At 41.9% G+C, this 18,811-nt stretch overlaps 1 protein-coding gene across 1 annotated transcript; it reads right to left on the bottom strand.

Annotated features, from left to right (window-relative positions):
- Positions 1–354: 354 nt before the first annotated feature.
- On the bottom strand, positions 355–18,519 carry LOC309703170 (scavenger receptor cysteine-rich domain-containing protein DMBT1-like; the record flags this gene model as incomplete). The annotated part of the gene is made up of 18 exons (XM_082527879.1): positions 355–1,151; positions 1,596–1,682; positions 2,748–2,910; positions 2,993–3,238; positions 3,324–3,475; positions 6,121–6,308; positions 6,402–6,533; positions 6,642–6,841; positions 9,220–9,282; positions 9,392–9,479; positions 9,606–9,762; positions 9,984–10,240; positions 11,300–11,731; positions 11,875–12,261; positions 15,187–15,618; positions 15,762–16,148; positions 18,029–18,404; positions 18,478–18,519. The coding sequence occupies 17 exons, from the start codon at positions 18,517–18,519 to the stop codon at positions 1,596–1,598; spliced, it is 3,789 nt and encodes a 1,262-aa protein (XP_082384005.1). The 3' UTR covers positions 355–1,151.
- Positions 18,520–18,811: the final 292 nt, after the last annotated feature.

Below are 18,811 nucleotides of genomic sequence, written 5' to 3' on the forward strand. Positions count from 1 at the left end.
AGAAAAAACAGGTCATTGCCTTCTTCTTTCTGATTTAACAGGTGTTAAATAGATGAAGCCTGCATAAACATGCACTGTTCTCAGTGTATATAGAGCCCCGTGTCATTCAGAAAACCACTGTAGTTAATGGAGTTCGGGCTAAACAGTTTCTTAGTGAGACAGTGGAAATAACAAAAAAATGCTTGAAGCTTCATTTTTACCCTGACCTTTTGTTTTATTTTTGGTCTTTCATGCAAACAGTAAGACAGAATAAGAAAAAAGAACACAGCAATAACTCTTGAATGATCACTTGAAGGCAAAATTCAAAAGTCAACCCATACATAATCAAATTAAAACAAAAGCAGCTAGAAAACAAGGAGTAAGGGAATAAATGATACTGCTCTCCTTTTAATGACTCACCCTGGTAAAGAATCAATTTCCATTTATCTATATGGGACTTTATGGCCCCAAAATATATGTTTCTCAAACTCTCCTCTTGTCATTTCATTTCATTTTCCTCTCAAATGGATACTTTCACATCTTTATGAGTACGGTAAAACATCTTCACCTAAAACAACTTGAGAAGAAGGAATGCTTCTTTATTGCTTGTGAGACCTGTTACCAAAGATGTGTTTATATTCAGAAGGGCACAAGTCCAACAAGTCTTTAGTCTCAATTCTAATCCAACATTTGACACCCTACTGGTCCCCAGAAGTTCTAGAGTGCAACCAGCTTTGCTTGGAGACATTTGAGGAATATATCAATTTGTTCAAATAAAAAAAAAAAAACTGACACACTTCCCTTCACCATGTTAATAATAAAATGTAGTAAATGCTCCGATGGCTGCATCAGAGAGCAACTTCAGGTTAGTGTTTTGACTGGAGCAGCCAGGGTTCAAACAAACAACCTTCTGGTTAGTAGATGACCTCCTCTACCTCCTGAGCTACTTCCACCCATAAGGAACAGAATCATTATCTCTCTGTTTGGTCCTGTCCTTACAATACTTCCAATAAAACTGCTGCCTTTTCCAGCTGTGTAGTGATCACAACACCATAGCAGCCAGAAGACAGCTCAATCTTTCATACAACCAGCATCCGGATCATCATCAAAAGACAGGGATCATCATGGAGGTGGGCAGCCTGTCAATCAGTCCGAGTCACCATGGAAACCACCTGAGAAGATGAACGACACTGAATGCTGGAAAATCTTCCTGTTTCTGGTGTCATACCAAATTGTATCTATCGTTCTCCTCCCACTTCTTCCTCTTATCTGCTCATCATCAGTATTTGAGATGGACCTTCACCCTGATCCTGGACTGTCAGGCTACAGACAACCAACATTTCACTGACTTAGAAGATCGAACTCATCAGATGTCAAGTTTATAGACTTTTAGTGGGAATAATAAAGACATTATATTTGCTTTAACTCAATTCAAGAACCTGAAATCATAGTTCAGCTGGAATCAGTATTATTTCTGTAGTTTTTCTTTCACCCTCCATCAGTGAGGTTTGAGATGTTTCTATTATATTGAGGCTTTTCATTGTGCTAATGAATAGCACTAACTATCAGCACAGGTCTCAGAATGATATCATCTAAAACAGCAGACTGTGTCTTACCTAATGAGTCCAGGCCATGCTGATGAAGGCTTCACCTTCATATTTGGGCCTGGCATATCTGCGTCTGCGAGCAGCTCCAGGACAAGTCTAAAGACAAAGAGAGACAAAGTCCAGACTTAAGAACATCAACGCTGATCCTTTCATTCAGGACTGAATCTGCTGAGAGCAAACATTATAGCTTTTGTGTCAGAATCCCTTAATTGGACCAGTTTAATTCCCAGTGTCCAGTGTTTTGTATAAGTTTTACTTCCCTTGCAGTCTTTTTGCTCTGGCTTTTGGAGGAGGCGGATGCATCTTTCACCCTCTCCTTACCCTTATCTTCCCTGCTGCTGCTTCTATGTCCTTGTCTGGTCTTGTCTCACTCTAACCCTGAGAGAGCCTCTCATTCTTGCTCTTGTCCTCTAAAAAGTAAAGAAGAACTATGGCTTTGATTAACTGGTCCCTTAATGCACTTGACACCCTTTTCTCAACGAGAAGCCTAGGATTGGGAGAGCCTGCGTGCTCTGGAGGGACTTTCCTTCCAGATACACGATTTATGGGTGGCAGAAGTGGTGCATCATGTGCCTAGCGGGACTGTCTATTGAAGACATTGAAGACATCTACCTATTCAGCACCATGATAAAGGGGCTCTTCCTGATCTGAGCTGGCTTGGCCCTGGTTTATTGGAAATTGAAGACAACGGTGAATGCTGTTCAAAAGCCCACAAGGCTGGCTGCTTTGATCGAAAATGTGGGAAGAGTGGTGAGTGCTCAGATTGCAATCATTGTGTCTATGCATGTCTAGTAGTTCCAGTTTTAAATTGTGTGTTAACCTTTCCTTATTTCATTGTTACTGTGGATTCTGTTTATGTTTTCCTGGTTGATCACTTGAACAGCCGTTAATGAAGCGCTTTATGTTATGTATGTTGTCTGCCTACTGAACTGCATTTGGGTCATCATTCGTCACTATGTGATGCAAACATCAAAGCCGTGGAAGAATTTTAGAGATTTAATTTGCCTGTGGGTACAGGTATGCCAGATCAATACATCTTTAAAATTCAGTAATGTAGGAGTAGTTACATGCAAATACCGATAATAAAACTCTGAGATGCAAATTTGGTATGTTTTGATAGAGCTTAACACATGCTGCTAGTGTGTTAGCAGAATGCTGTACCTGGAGGCAGCTGTACTCCTGTTTGGGACACACGTGGAGTTTGCAGTGCAGGAAGACTTCACCAGAACCCCCGGTGAACTCAAACATGTTAAAGGAGAAGTAGTTGGAGGTTCCCAGTCCGTTGTCCTCCACCTGCACCGTCTGGTCAGCAGGGTTGGCACAGCTGCTCACAGACAGGAAAACACACTTTGTTCAGGAGTCCATGAGAGAGATCAAAACCACATGACTCTCTGAGTCTGTCTCACCCGTTTATGATCAGGTCGTATCTCGGAGTGCTGTCGGGTGATGGCTGGTCAGTTGCCCAGCAGGAGTCGGTCACCACGACGACCACGTCTCCGTCCAGCCCGTCAGTCTTCAGCTCCACCCAGATCTTCTGGTTCAGCTGCACTTCAATGCTGGACTCCACAGCTTGTGTGTGGCTGACGTTGGTGAAAGCCTTCATGGTCAGAGTGTAATCCCAAACTCCAGATGTGATGTGCTGGATCACAGAGCTGCAGAACACAAACACACTTCAGCTTTCTCTGACTCACAAACCTCATGAGAAGCTTCACATCTTAAAGTAATTCAACCACACACCTGTCTCTGATCCTGAAGGTGGCAGTCTTGATGTCCGGCTGAGTTTGGACGCAGGAGAAGTCGATGTAGACTTGGTCGTGACGAGTGATGATGTCAGAGGAGCTGCTCTGGGTCATGATGGTGTTTTTGTAGATGAGTTCACTGTTGTTGGTCTGTGGAGTCACACAATCAGATGACGCTGAACAAGTCGGTTCATTTTAAAATTATAGTATATGTATAATTTTTTAATGCTGGACATCAGGAATCAACAGAGATCTGTTATGTTTCTACAACTTACCAGGTACTATGATTTCTTGGTCAACACAAAGAAATAGGAATGCATCAATCCAACTTTTATTTCTGACCTGATACTTATAGCTCCTGATATCATTGTTAAATTAATTAGCTTTTTTCATAACTCTGAGGTGATGAAGAGATTGGGAATTGTTCTCCATGTTCAATGCAACATCTAACTCCAAATGCACAAGCTTCTTGTACATATAGGGTCCCCTTGTGTCTTTGTCCTCTGTGTCCCTCCCTGTGCGTCTGTGTTTATGTTCCTATTGGCTTGTTCCCTCCTTGTGCCATTGTGTTTCCTATTTTATTTTGACAGTCTTAAGTTCCATCTTCAGTGTGTTTAGTTTTGCTGCCTCTGTCTCATTACATTAATTTGTCTCAGCTGTGTTTCCAATGTATTTCCTGTTCACTCGTCATTGTGTTGTGTAGTTAAGCCTTCTGTTTCTCTCTGTCCATTGACACGTTCTGCTTCATGGTTGTATGTTTCTCTGTGTGCTTCAATGCGTGTTTAGATGTTTGCCCTCGGGCAATTGAGAGCTTCGCTTTTACACTCAGCTTTCTTTTCACCACGATGGACTGGTACAGCGTCATCACTGCAGCAGCATCAATTTGTCTGTTGATCTCCAGACCTTTTTCGAACTGTGCTCGGCCGGGCCCCATAGACTAAGGCGCGTTCACCAGACGTTCGACCTCGGGCACCCTCCACGGGCCTGACTCCAGGGCAGGGCTCTGATAACCCTAAGCGCGCAAGGTGAACTGTTCCCTTGATGCTCTATTTATAGGGATCTTTTGAATCGCTCTTTGTCTGGTCCCTCACTAAGGACTAGTTTACCACGGGTGACCCTCCCAGGGGGCAAAAGCCCCCCGACAACATAGCCCCTGGGATCCCTGGGACACACAAACCCCTCCACTACGGTAAGGTAGTGATTCCCTTCTGAGAATTACTATCTTAAGATAATAAATGTTATTATCTTGCACCAAATGTTAATTAATCATAATAAATCTTTTTCATGTGACAGTCATTAGGCTTCTGTAAACAGCTGTTATTTACAGTGTTGCTTTTTGATAAAGGACAACTGGAATCAAATAATATTTAACTGAGTTGCTGTTAAGATGTCACACTACCATAAATATAATAAAAGCGTATAAAACCGGTTTGGCAAACCAACAGCCTAGCATATAATTCGTAAGCAGATGAGTATGCACAAGAGAAAAAATATTACATTGCATCTTTTTAGTCATTTCAACTCACTTTAACCAGCTTCCTCTTTGTTTTGCTTTGTTTTTTTTTTAAAAATATAACAGAGCAGAGCAGCAGATGCTAGAAGATGTTTGGCTGCTTGTAGTAGACTTGTAGTCAAGACCGCCTAATCCGAGACCAAGACAAGACCAAGACCAGAGGGTATCGAGACCAAGACAAGACCAAGACAAAAGTCCATCGAGACCAAGACCACGTAAAAGTGGTCTCGAGACATCCAACTCTAGTCAGCAACCACATAAATATGCCCATTAAAGTCGACAACAAACCACACCATACCAGCCCTTAAAGTGCTCACTGAAATGGTTTCAATATATTTCTGCTCAATGAATTCACCAAAATACCTAAAGTTAATGAAAATTGTTTAAGTAGCTGAACGCCACTGCTAGCGCTAGCTACCTGTACATAGCATGTACTGTAACGTTAAGTTAAAGTTATGTCTGCAGGGACAGTTGCAAAAAAACTGTCCCTACATAATTTATAATGTTTGAAGAACACATTATAGATAACAATATTACATAAACATGACCACGTCATCTGAGGTTGGAAAGGTAGTTAGAAGAGTTTGAAGGTGTTTGTTACCTTTGAGGGTGTTTGCGCTCCAGGTGCCTGGTGAAGGTTGAGGTAGTCCCGGCTGTCTCGGTCAAGGAGACTTTGCAAAAACTGCACTTTGCCGAATGCTTCTTTTTTGCATTTACCAAAAACTATTTGTGTTCTATGAACGCAAACTTTATGACAGACGAAGTCGCTTACATTTCTGTAACTTACTGACCGGGCATACTGCTCAATCTAACGGGTTGCATTTAGTTGTGTTTGAAGGGTGCGAAAGGCGAAATAATAAAATGCCACAATGTGGAGGGATTTGAGCATGGCTGAGCCACTGTGTGTCGCTGTGTGACAGCTGAGCAGGGAAAGGAAATTAATTGAGGAGCCGGCTCTCGCTCAATGGGAGTCGACTATTCTGATTCACTAAAAAGCACTCTCTAAGCACGGCTCTTAGAGCTAAAGCTTTTGCGCATGATACATTATCAAATGTTATGCTGTGTGTCATGGATACTGTTGACTCCAAATCTCCCGACCACTATGTTGATCTGAGACAGCAAGACCGAGACAGCGAGACCAAGACAAGATCAAGACCAGAGTCCGTCGAGATCAAGACAAGACCAAGACAAAAGTCCGTCGAGACCGGTCTCGAGACCAAGACCGGTCTCGAGACATCCAACTCTAGCTTGTAGAAGGTAAAGAGGAGGAGATGAAACCCACCATGACCACCGTCCCACAGCTGTTGCTGCTGTTGAAGCTGAAGGTCACCATGTGGGTGAGCTCGTCCACCCGACCCCTGCAGGTCGGGTCGTTGAGGTGTAAGGCAGAGTAGTCGATGCCTTTGTCCTCCAGGAGACAACCGACCAGAGTGACTGAAGCAGAGTCCTGCATGCAGACTGTTGCATCACCTGAACGTCACAATATCAGTCAGAAAAATCACAGTTAGAAGTTTTCCTCCATTATTCAGCCCTGTTGTCATGGTGATGTCACAGCTGTCATACCCAAAGAGTTGTTTGCTTGGTACTTGGAGGCAAAAATGTCCCGACAGAAGCAGCGAGTGTCACCACCGACCGTCTTCTCACCACAGAACTCGTGATCGCTGCAGGTCCTGTCCTGACAGAAGGCCTCAGAGGCTACAGAGGAACACACTGATGTATTATCCTGAAAACACGTGAGCTCTAAAACTCCAGAGTTCAGGTTTTAACAAAGGAGAGCTTATTAAGGTCTTATTAAGGTCTTACAGCAGCCGGTCTTTGATGTCCAGCCATCCAGAGTGTGGTTGTGTTGACTGCAGGCTCTGGCGTAGGCCTTCAGGAACTGACAGTTGAGTCCGTCCACTGCAGGATATTTACACAAAGTGTCGGTGCAGGCGGTTATGTAGGGCTCTGGGTCAATGTCACTGTTACAGGAGGAGAAGGGCGCCTCCTTCAGGAGATTACAGCTGTACCACAGAGAAAACAAAATTAAAGACAAGAAAATGATCAACTGTAATCATTTGTCTAAATATAGCTTATCAAACACTACTTATCTTGCGTATGTGCTTCTCTAAATCTAATGGTTTTTTATGGTAGATCAAAATTAAATGAAGTCTCTGTTTTTGTAATTTTGCTTCTACACTGTCATAATGGTTGTTAAATAAAATCATGTAAATCAATCAAGATGTGACTGAACTGCAGTTTTTCACTTTTCATTTTCATTTCATCAGTTTCAAGGGACTTGACTGCTTGGTTTGTATCCCCTTGTCAAGTCTGCATCTGTGTTATGTTTCCTGTTTTACTTTGACAGTCCATGTCCTATGTTAATGTTTACCGTTTTGCTTCCTCTTGGTCTTCTCAGGTTTGATTACTCCCAGCTGTGCTCCCTTTGTGTCTCTCGTTCCCTCCTTATCCCTCTGTGTATTTTAGCCCTGTGTTTTCCTTGGTCTGTGTTGCGATCTCCCTCATTCATGGCTGTGTTTCCCTGTGTGCCTCACTCTATGTTTAGTTATTACTTCCACAGTGTAGTTTTTATTGTTTTACCCTTGAGTCAGAAATAAAGCTGCTTTTTGAGTTCACTTTTTCGCTCTGTGAAGTCTGCATTTTAGGTGCTTCTCTGCCTGCACACAGCCTCTTCATGACATTTTTTCAGGGAACTCAAAATGGGTTAACAATTCAAAACTGTTCTGTAGGAGGTTGATCAAGGCTTGAAAGCTGGTGCTACAAATTCCAACAGGTGATCCCAATTTTTTGGATTACTTACAACCCCCTTTGTCTGCGTCACTGCAGTATCATACCCTCTTGAGCATCAGTTGATCAGTATTATACTGCTGAAAGAAGTGTGTTGCTACAAAAATGGTGAGAAAAAAAGCAATTAACAATGGAAGAGACACAAACCATCGTAACACTTAAAAATGTAGGTTTTTCCTACAGAGAAATTGCAAAGAGAGTCAGGGTGTCAGAGAGTACAGTTTCTTTCACTATCAAAAGTTACTCAGAAACTGCAGCAAAGTGACAGGAAGATGTCGAGCAGACCCAATACCACAACTGAATCAGAGGACAGCCTGCATGATAGGCGGCTCAAAGGACAACAGCTTCAAGCACAAGCTTAATAGTAGTCATGGCAACCAAGTCTCACCTTCAACTGTGAAGAGAAGACTTCGAGCTACAGGTTTGACAGGATGAGTTGCAGCAAGAAAGCCACTGCTAAGATGTAAGAATAAGAGGCTCGCCTGGGCCATGAAACAAAACCATTGGACTACTGAACACTGGAAGGGAGTATAATGGAATCAAAAATTGAAATCCTGGTTTCATTATGCTGGATTTTCGTATGCTGTTGAGTAGGTGAAAGATTCCATGGCATCAAGTTTCAAGGAGGAAGTGTGATGGTCTGGGGCTGTTTTGCTGGATCCAGGGTCAGTGACTTATACAGAATGAGGGGGACCCTGAACCACAACAGTTACCACAGCCTTGTCCTGCGCCATGCAACAGCCTCTGGCCTAGTTGATCAGGGGTTGGTCATCCTACAGAAGGATAATGACCCAAAAAACAAGTCCAAGCTATGCCAGAATCAGGAATAAAGGACAAGATGATACGCTTGAAAACATGGAGTGGCCGGGACAGACTCCAGACGTAAACCCCATTGAGCTGTTTTGGGATGAACTGGACAGAAACGTGAAAGCAAGGAAAGTGAGAACATAACTGCACTTAGACTGTGGACGGCCTTTTTTTCTTTTTGGTGAGGCGAGAGATGGAAAGAGGGAAAGCTGAGACCAGCGCTGCCCTGACTGTGGGTTTTTGTATGAATGTCCAATAAAATTGACAACTGTGAGCACAACTGTTGTCGGTGTGAAGTGTATTCCACAGTATCATTGCCAAAATTGGCAATGAAGAGATGCCTTCATGAATGTAAATACAGAGGATTCATAACAAACTAAGGGTTACAATTACAGACAAGAAGGCTGATTTTGACTTTAGTAGCGGAATGATGAAGTTTGGAGGAGAGAAATAGTTCATAGTCTGAAGCACCACATTATGAGTCACACATAATGGAGACAGTGTTATAGCATGGGCATGAATGCCTTCGAGTGGAACCAATTATTTCTGAGCCTGTGAAAACATCAAACTGTGTATATGTCTGTAATTCCTAAACAGTTAATGCAAGGCTTTTGCTGAACACCTTTGCTTAATGCTATAAATCTGGACTACATTCAAGGCTTAAGTGTGGCATTTAATGTGGTGGTCTGCAAAGGCAAACTTCTAAAGAAGTACACAAGGTAACTGCCACCAAAATTCTATATCCAAACAATATAACAGATGTTCCCTACTGTGTGGATCTGCTCACCGTTCAGTCACACTGGTGCAGTCGATCGTGCTGTCAGCAGGCTCACTGTACTGCATCTCACAGCTAGGGGGCGACAAACAACAAAGTTCAGGCTCATTCATACAAACAGAATATCTGCAACATCAGAGGCAGCAGCAGTCAGAGGGACTCTGAGCTTGTGATGAGGTCTTACCTGGTGGAGCTGTACTCAGAGAGCCTCAGGTCACTCAGAGACCTGCTGGAATTTCCACACAGACCCTCCACAGATGAACCAGCAGGTCCTGCACAGGATCAGGACAGAATGAGTCAGATCAGCATCAATATTCAAACTGGATGAACACAGAAGAATAAATAACAGCACAGTTTACAGTTTATGTTACATGAATTAAACTTTTTAACTTCTGTACCTTCTAAGAGGATCTGTGCGGTGTTGCCATCAAAGAAGACAGAGATGTTGAGGTTGGAGAGCGACAGCTTGGCAGTGACTCCAGTTTGGTCCTTAGAGAGCTGCACACCATGAACCAGCTGAGATGAGCTGCTGAGGGTCAGCGTGGAGTCGTCCAGCTGCATCACAGCAGAGACAAAGTGGAGGAAACACTGAGTGAAACATGTCAAACACACAAACAGGCTGATTTCACAGCAACAACCACTGAGTTCAGCAGCTCTGAAATAACTGCTTCTAACAGCCCTGAGAAGAACGATGCGAGGAGACACAGCAGAGGATGAGGGAGGACTTTGGATCAGACTCCACTCTGACACACGAACTGTGGCTGTAGGTCGCTTACCTGAACTCTCCCACCTTGTTCCAGGTGAATGTCATGCCCGTTTACACGCAGCGTCACACTGTCCAAAAAGCTCACATCTTTACGACGCCGGTCCTCAAAGTTCCCCAGAACAAGGAAATCTGGGAGTGACGGAGTCGAGAACAGAGAGTACGCACACCGATCCTGGATGGAGTTCATATGGCCGTGGACGTCGATGACAGTGGGGCCGGTCACAGTGCAGGTGGAGGCCAACAGACTGGGCATCTCAGGTAGAAATTCTTTAAAAAAACAGAGGGGTGTCTTAGTATCAGCTCTACAAGTCTTCTGGATTTTGGAAGTTTTAAGTTATTTAGAACTTCTTGAACAGTTTCACAAGATATCATGATCAGTTCAGGAGATACATGTATGAATATCTAACCATGGTCACACTTTTAGTATGGATGATATAACCTCTGGAAATGACTGGTCTCTTGGATTATCTTTAAGATAACATTTCAAAATATCTCAGCACACAATCTACTTTGTCTTTTGCAGAAATGACCAAAAGTATGGTATGAAGCAGACTTGTTTGGGCATTTTTTGTTGTGTCGTTTACTGTTTACTGGGGTGGAAAGATTGATCCTTACAGCCAGTTGATGGAACTGGGTACTTGGAAAATTTTGAACAACTTTAGTATGATCGATTTTAATTCTCTTCATGCAGCTAATATTAAATTAAATCATTATCTCATTAAAATATCTTAAGATACAATTTATGTTCAAATATAATGCCTGTAAATGTCAAAAAGGCCTTAAAAATGTAATTAAAAATAAACATCTGTATTATTTTGTAAATAATAATCAAAAAACCAGAACAGATACAATGATTGAATTCATGTCCAAAAAAGAAAGAGCTTGTGGGTAAAACATGTAGCATAAATCAAAAAAATCATAGTTGTTGACTGCAAACCTGTCAGCTAATATCAAGAGCTGTGGAAAAGCATTGCAATTTGGTGTTTTATTTTGGTATTGTCCCACTTTAACAAAAACTGAAAAGCCTCCCAATTTACCATCACAAAGAGCTGAAAGAAGAGGTGGTTCAAGTGCAAAGCCTGTAAAGAGTAAAAAATCATCCAAATTTGCATTTTAAATGGAAAATGATGGACTTTTGGTTGGGTTTACAGTAAGGCTCCAAGATATTGTCTGTAAATAAAATATTCAATGTGAAAGAGCTTGTGGGCAAGACAGTGTAGCATAAGTCAAAGCTATCATAATCGTTGACTGCAAACCTGTCAGCTAAACATCCTGGACATATAATCAAGCAGTGGGACTTCAGTGTCTGCAGCTGCACAAATTTACCTTCACAGATGACACCAGCGTCCTCAGAGTGTCCACAGTTGTGAGATCCAAATCCTAAGTGCTGGCACTGAGTGAGATTTGATTCACTGCCTGAGCAACTGACATCATCCAGCCAGATGGGTCCGGTGCCCTGACCAAACTGAGCATTTGCTGGTGCTGAGACGACCCTGCCGCAGCCCAGCTGTCTACACACCACCTGAACATCCACTAGGTCCCATAGATCATCACACACCGTCCCCCACTGCCCACTGTGGAAGATCTCCACCCTGCCAGAACACGAGCTGTTTCCTCCAACCAGGCGGATGTGCCCCTCCACTGCTGCACTGTTGCTCACTGCTGTTGTAGAAGTGAGCCTGACCTGATTGGCTGTAGAGGTCTGTGGTATTGGAGCAGGTGTGGTTGAAGAAAGTGCAGATGTTGTTGTGTTCACCTCTGTTTACAGTCAATACATAAATGAATAAGTGAGAGTACTGCGGTAAAGCTGAGAGCATTTTCCTTCTGAACAGTTGAATTTAGCAGCAGGATGAAAAAGATGAATTTGTTACAGTGTGATCATGCTTAGAGGGCAACAATACCTGCACAGTACGCAAGGTGGCACACAGATGGCCTCTCAAGTTTGTAGACGTAGTAATTTCCATAGCATAGTTTGACTTGGATGGTGTGTGAAGGAAACTGGCAGCAGCTTCCAGACCAGTTGTTGCACACAGTGCGAGTTACAGTTTCACCTGGCTGTGAGGGATGAGGTTGTGTTATCCACAGAGGAGCATGGGTTCCACACCTGTTTGAGTCTATACACCTCTCGGGAATACGAGCATTGGAGCTCCCCAGAAACAGGCGGTACCAGCCTTGCCAGTTAATAGATTGATCACAGTGTAGGTCCTGAGTGTTTGTGTTGTTTGTTGAACGCCATTGATCATTCAGCACAGTGTAGTTGTAACAAGGATCGACACTTTGGGAATATCCTGAAGGATGAAAAGAAGTCATCTTTACTTCAAGGAAATTCCACTGATATTCTTACAACACTTTATTCTATGCTATAACCACTTGTTGGGGGAAAACTCTGTAAAAGACCCAGGAGAAATAAAGACACAATGAGACAAGATCACTTTTTATGCTTTAACGTGCACACGGGTAAGCTGTTCAGAACAACTCACCCCGTGTACAGTGGCTTGGCACTTTTTATAGGAAAGACAGTGAGAACAGGATAAGAAAATACAAAACAGATAAAATAAACAACTCCATATGTGGCGCTAGTCTCGTCAGCAGAGAGCTGGGAGAAAGCTATGAGAGATAAAACAATCTAAAACAATATGTCCCAAAACAGTATGTCTCTGCTGAGAAAGTCTAAAAGGATAATTCTAAACTAATCTAACCATAGACGAAGGGCATCCAAACAATGCTTTGTACATTTAAAAGAAGGTAAAGAAACATAGAATCATTTTTCCTGTAACACCACTTTTTAAACAATCACACACACTGATAGATGCATTGGGGACAAATTGGGTTCAATGTCTTGGCCAAGAAAGCTTCGACATGCAGACTGAAGGAGCAGGGATGAAACAGTGTGTTTGTACTGGTCATAAAGATTTCTGTTGCGCATATCTTTAACTAAATTGTCTCTTTAGTTTCCAAACTTTTTTTGTTCAATACAATCAGTATTTGGTATGAACACTGCAAAGATTTGACATCTAAATATTTGGCATGAAAAAAGTATTTAATTTAAAAAAAAATCCAGACTGTAATCAAGTGACATAATATCTCGACCTTAGACATGTGAGAAATATCTTAAAAGAATAGTTGAAACATTTATTCCACCCACTTTATTGTGTCAAATAAACTCAAAACAAGCCTGTCGGTGCTTCTTTCCGCATCGCCTCTTCCTCAATTTAAGAGAAAAAAAATCTTAAAACAACAGCAAATGTAAAAGATGATTCTTCTGGTCACAAGTCAGTCACAGGGCTTACAACCACACGGACATTTTAGAATCACCAGTTCACCTATCTTCAGGAACAGCAAGTCATCGAACTGTGGGAGGGATCCGAATTACCCAGAGAAAACCCACAAGGAGAGGCCTTGAAACCAGGGTCCACAGCTAAAAATGGCTGTAAAATACAATGTAAATTCCAACAGTGTGGCCATATGAATTAGTCTAAAATGCATGTAAAGTGCTCAATTTACGGATTTATAAACCAAATAAAAAATAAAAGGCATATGTTCTCAAAAGAAGATTAAGGATCTCATTCATCGTGCTCTTGCTTACCCTGTTAGTCTCAAAACAAAATCAAAAAGACTTTTTGCTGGATATAAAATTGTTAGATTTGGTGAGACAGACAATTTATGTCTTGCGTACACGGTGTTGTTTCAGCAGGCATGAACACACATGAGCATGTAGGAACAGAGGATCACCTGAGAAAACTCCTTTTTATTTTTCTCCTTCCCAAGTACCACAACAACAACGATATTCATTAGTGCCCTCCAGTGCTTCTAGTAAATGCATCTACAGAACAAAATGCAATAGTATGTGGACACAACACAGGGCCATAACATTTCAGTGCATGTCACATGTCCAGCAATCAGGGCATTTAATGCAGTCACATGGCTGTTTCAAGTCTTGGATATTATTTTGCTGCTCACAGTCAGAAAGAGGGACTTCCTGTGGACATAAGGTAAGGTTATAGAGGACCCACTAACTATGTTTCATGCAGCTGTATATCGTTTGCGGAACCCACAGTGAAAATGTAGTCTAGAATGGATGAAGTTTAAGCATTTAATCCTGAAGTCCTGTTTCTACCAGGTGCAAGTATGATTGTGACCAAATGTTGTTACTTAGACGTCTCCAGAATATGATTCTCATGGAGCCTGTAAAAGCAGTAGAGGTGGGAATCACCATACGTCCCACGATACGATATTATCACAATACTTAACGCACGATAAGATATTATTGCGATTTTTAAAAAAAATATTTTGCAATATTCAGATTCTGTACATAAAGTTAAACTTTATCAATATTCATTTTATCTAATATCAAAGTCTCGCACTCAGTCTTTCTCTCATTTCAGTCAGTTTTATTGTTGACAAAGTGAACGGTTTGTATTACAGTCTAGTCCAACTTAACTGAATGCAGCCATCTGGTACAATTATAGCTATTCTGAACTAAGCAATTTATGAAAACTATGCAGCCCATTCAGCAACTGAAGAATTTGAAAGTAAATTAAAACAAAATATAAATTTAGATTAAATAAAAAAGTTTTAAACTTAATTAAAATAAAACATGTCTTAAATTAAAATAAGTAAACTGTCATGTTTATTGCTGCCAAAAAAAAGTTAAACACATTTTGACAGTGAAGGAATGTCAGGATTCTTGCTCAGAAAAAGGATCAACATGCTCTGAGCACAAAAACCTTTTTTGTAACAAAATATCGATTTCTGCTGTCCATGTATCGATACATTATTAGCAAACAAAATGTCACGATACTACACAGTATCGATTCTTCCCCCACCCCTAAAAAGCAGGTACATGTTGGATAACATATATTTGAGTGGAGCAATATCAAGTGCTGTGGAAACACATTGAAAACTGAAAAGCCTCCCAATTTACCATCACAAAGAGCTGAAAGAAGAGGTGGTTCAAGTGCAAATCCTGTAAAGAGTAAAAAATCATCCAAATTTGCATTTTAAATGGAAAATGATGGACTTTTGGTTGGGTTTACAGTAAGGCTCCAAGATATTGTCTGTAAATAAAATATTCAATGTGAAAGAGCTTGTGGGCAAGACAGTGTAGCATAAGTCAAAGCTATCATAATCGTTGACTGCAAACCTGTCAGCTAAACATCCTGGACATATAATCAAGCAGTGGGACTTCAGTGTCTGCAGCTGCTCAAATTTACCTTCACAGATGACACCAGCGTCCTCAGAGTGTCCACAGTTGTGAGATCCAAATCCTAAGTGCTGGCACTGAGTGAGATTTGATTCACTGCCTGAGCAACTGACATCATCCAACCAGATGGGTCCGGTGCCCTGACCAAACTGAGCATTTGCTGGTGCTGAGACGACCCTGCCGCAGCCCAGCTGTCTACACACCACCTGAGCATCCACTAGGTCCCATAGATCATCACACACCGTCCCCCACTGCCCACTGTGGAAGATCTCCACCCTGCCAGAACACGAGCTGTTTCCTCCAACCAGGCGGATGTGCCCCTCCACTGCTGCACTGTTGCTCACTGCTGTTGTAGAAGTGAGCCTGACCTGATTGGCTGTAGAGGTCTGTGGTATTGGAGCAGGTGTGGTTGAAGAAAGTGCAGATGTTGTTGTGTTCACCTCTGTTTACAGTCAATACATAAATGAATAAGTGAGAGTACTGCGGTAAAGCTGAGAGCATTTTCCTTCTGAACAGTTGAATTTAGCAGCAGGATGAAAAAGATGAATTTGTTACAGTGTGATCATGCTTAGAGGGCAACAATACCTGCACAGTACGCAAGGTGGCACACAGATGGCCTCTCAAGTTTGTAGACGTAGTAGTTTCCATAGCATAGTTTGACTTGGATGGTGTGTGATGGAAACTGGCAGCAGCTTCCAGACCAGTTGTTGCACACAGTGCGAGTTACAGTTTCACCTGGCTGTGAGGGATGAGGTTGTGTTATCCACAGAGGAGCATGGGTTCCACACCTGTTTGAGTCTATACACCTCTCGGGAATACGAGCATTGGAGCTCCCCAGAAACAGGCGGTACCAGCCTTGCCAGTTAATAGATTGATCACAGTGTAGGTCCTGAGTGTTTGTGTTGTTTGTTGAACGCCATTGATCATTCAGCACAGTGTAGTTGTAACAAGGATCGACACTTTGGGAATATCCTGAAGGATGAAAAGAAGTCATCTTTACTTCAAGGAAATTTCACTGATATTCTTACAACACTTTATTCTATGCTATAACCACTTTATAAACAATCACACACACTGATAGATGCATTGGGGACAAATTGGGTTCAATGTCTTGGCCAAGAAAGCTTCGACATGCAGACTGAAGGAGCAGGGATGAAACAGCGTGTTTGTACCGGTCTTAAAGATTTCTGTTGTGCATATCTTTAACTAAATTGTCTCTTTAGTTTCCAAACATTTTTTGTTCAATACAATCAGTATTTGGTATGAACACTGCAAAGATTTGACATCTAAATATTTGGCATGAAAAAAGTATTTAATTTAAAAAAAAATCCAGACTGTAATCAAGTGACATAATATCTCGACCTTAGACATGTGAGAAATATCTTAAAAGAATAGTTGAAACATTCATTCCACCCACTTTATTGTGTCAAATAAACTCAAAACAAGCCTGTCGGTGCTTCTTTCCGCATCGCCTCTTCCTCAATTTAAGAGAAAAAAAATCTTAAAACAACAGCAAATGTAAAAGATGATTCTTCTGGTCACAAGTCAGTCACAGGGCTTACAACCATTCTCACACACGGACATTTTAGAATCACCAGTTCACCTATCTTCAGGAACAGCAAGTCATCGAACTGTGGGAGGGATCCGAATTACCCAGAGAAAACCCACAAGGAGAGGCCTTGAAACCAGGGTCCACAGCTAAAAATGGCTGTAAAATACAATGTAAATTCCAACAGTGTGGCCATATGAATTAGTCTAAAATGCATGTAAAGTGCTCAATTTACGGATTTATAAACCAAATAAAAAATAAAAGGCATATGTTCTCAAAAGAAGATTAAGGATCTCATTCATCGTGCTCTTGCTTACCCTGTTAGTCTCAAAACAAAATCAAAAAGACTTTTTGCTGGATATAAAATTGTTAGATTTGGTGAGACAGACAATTTATGTCTTGCGTACACGGTGTTGTTTCAGCAGGCATGAACACACATGAGCATGTAGGAACAGAGGATCACCTGAGAAAACTCCTTTTTTATTTTTCTCCTTCCCAAGTACCACAACAACAACGATATTCATTAGCGCCCTCCAGTGCTTCTAGTAAATGCATCTACAGAACAAAATGCAATAGTATGTGGACACAACACAGGGCCATAACATTTCAGTGCATGTCACATGTCCAGCAATCAGGGCATTTAATGCAGTCACATGGCTGTTTCAAGTCTTGGATATTATTTTGCTGCTCACAGTCAGAAAGAGGGACTTCGTGTGGACATAAGGTAAGGTTATAGAGGACCCACTAACTATGTTTCATGCAGCTGTATATCGTTTGCGGAACCCACAGTGAAAATGTAGTCTAGAATGGATGAAGTTTAAGCATTTAATCCTGAAGTCCTGTTTCTACCAGGTGCAAGTATGATTGTGACCAAATATTGTTACTTAGACGTCTCCAGAATATGATTCTCATGGAGCCTGTAAAAGCAGGTACATGTTGGATAACATATATTTGAGTGGAGCAATATCAAGTGCTGTGGAAACACATTGAAAACTGAAAAGCCTCCCAATTTACCATCACAAAGAGCTGAAAGAAGAGGTGGTTCAAGTGCAAATCCTGTAAAGAGTAAAAAATCATCCAAATTTGCATTTTAAATGGAAAATGATGGACTTTTGGTTGGGTTTACTGTAAGGCTCCAAGATATTGTCTGTAAATAAAATATTCAATGTGAAAGAGCTTGTGGGCAAGACAGTGTAGCATAAGTCAAAGCTATCATAATCGTTGACTGCAAACCTGTCAGCTAATAATCCTGGACATATAATCAAGCAGTGGGACTTCAGTGTCTGCAGCTGCACAAATTTACCTTCACAAATGACACCAGCGTCCTCAGAGTGTCCACAGTTGTGAGATCCAAATCCTAAGTGCTGGCACTGAGTGAGATTTGATTCACTGCCTGAGCAACTGACATCATCCAACCAGATGGGTCCGGTGCCCTGACCAAACTGAGCATTTGCTGGTGCTGAGACGACCCTGCCGCAGCCCAGCTGTCTACACACCACCTGAGCATCCACTAGGTCCCATAAATCATCACACACCGTCCCCCACTGCCCACTGTGGAAGATCTCCACCCTGCCAGAACACGAGCTGTTTCCTCCAACCAGGCGGATGCGCCCCTCCACTGCTGCACTGTTGCTCACTGCTGTTGTAGAAGTGAGCCTGACATGATTGGCTGTAGAGGTCTGCGGTATTGGAGCAGGTGTGGTTGAAGAAAGTGCAGATGTTGTTGTGTTCACCTCTGTTTACAGTCAATACATAAATGAATAAGTGAGAGTACTGCGGTAAAGCTGAGAGCATTTTCCTTCTGAACAGTTGAATTTAGCAGCAGGATGAAAAAGATGAATTTGTTACAGTGTGATCATGCTTAGAGGGCAACAATACCTGCACAGTATGCAAGGTGGCACACAGATGGCCTCTCAAGTTTGTAGACGTAGTAGTTTCCATAGCATAGTTTGACTTGGATGGTGTGTGAAGGAAACTGGCAGCAGCTTCCAGACCAGTTGTTGCACACAGTGCGATTTACAGTTTCACCTGGCTGTGAGGGATGAGGTTGTGTTATCCACAGAGGAGCATGGGTTCCACACCTGTT

Source organism: Aulonocara stuartgranti, assembly GCF_965226115.1.
Source record: "Aulonocara stuartgranti genome assembly, chromosome: 3".
NCBI lineage: Eukaryota > Metazoa > Chordata > Actinopteri > Cichliformes > Cichlidae > Aulonocara > Aulonocara stuartgranti.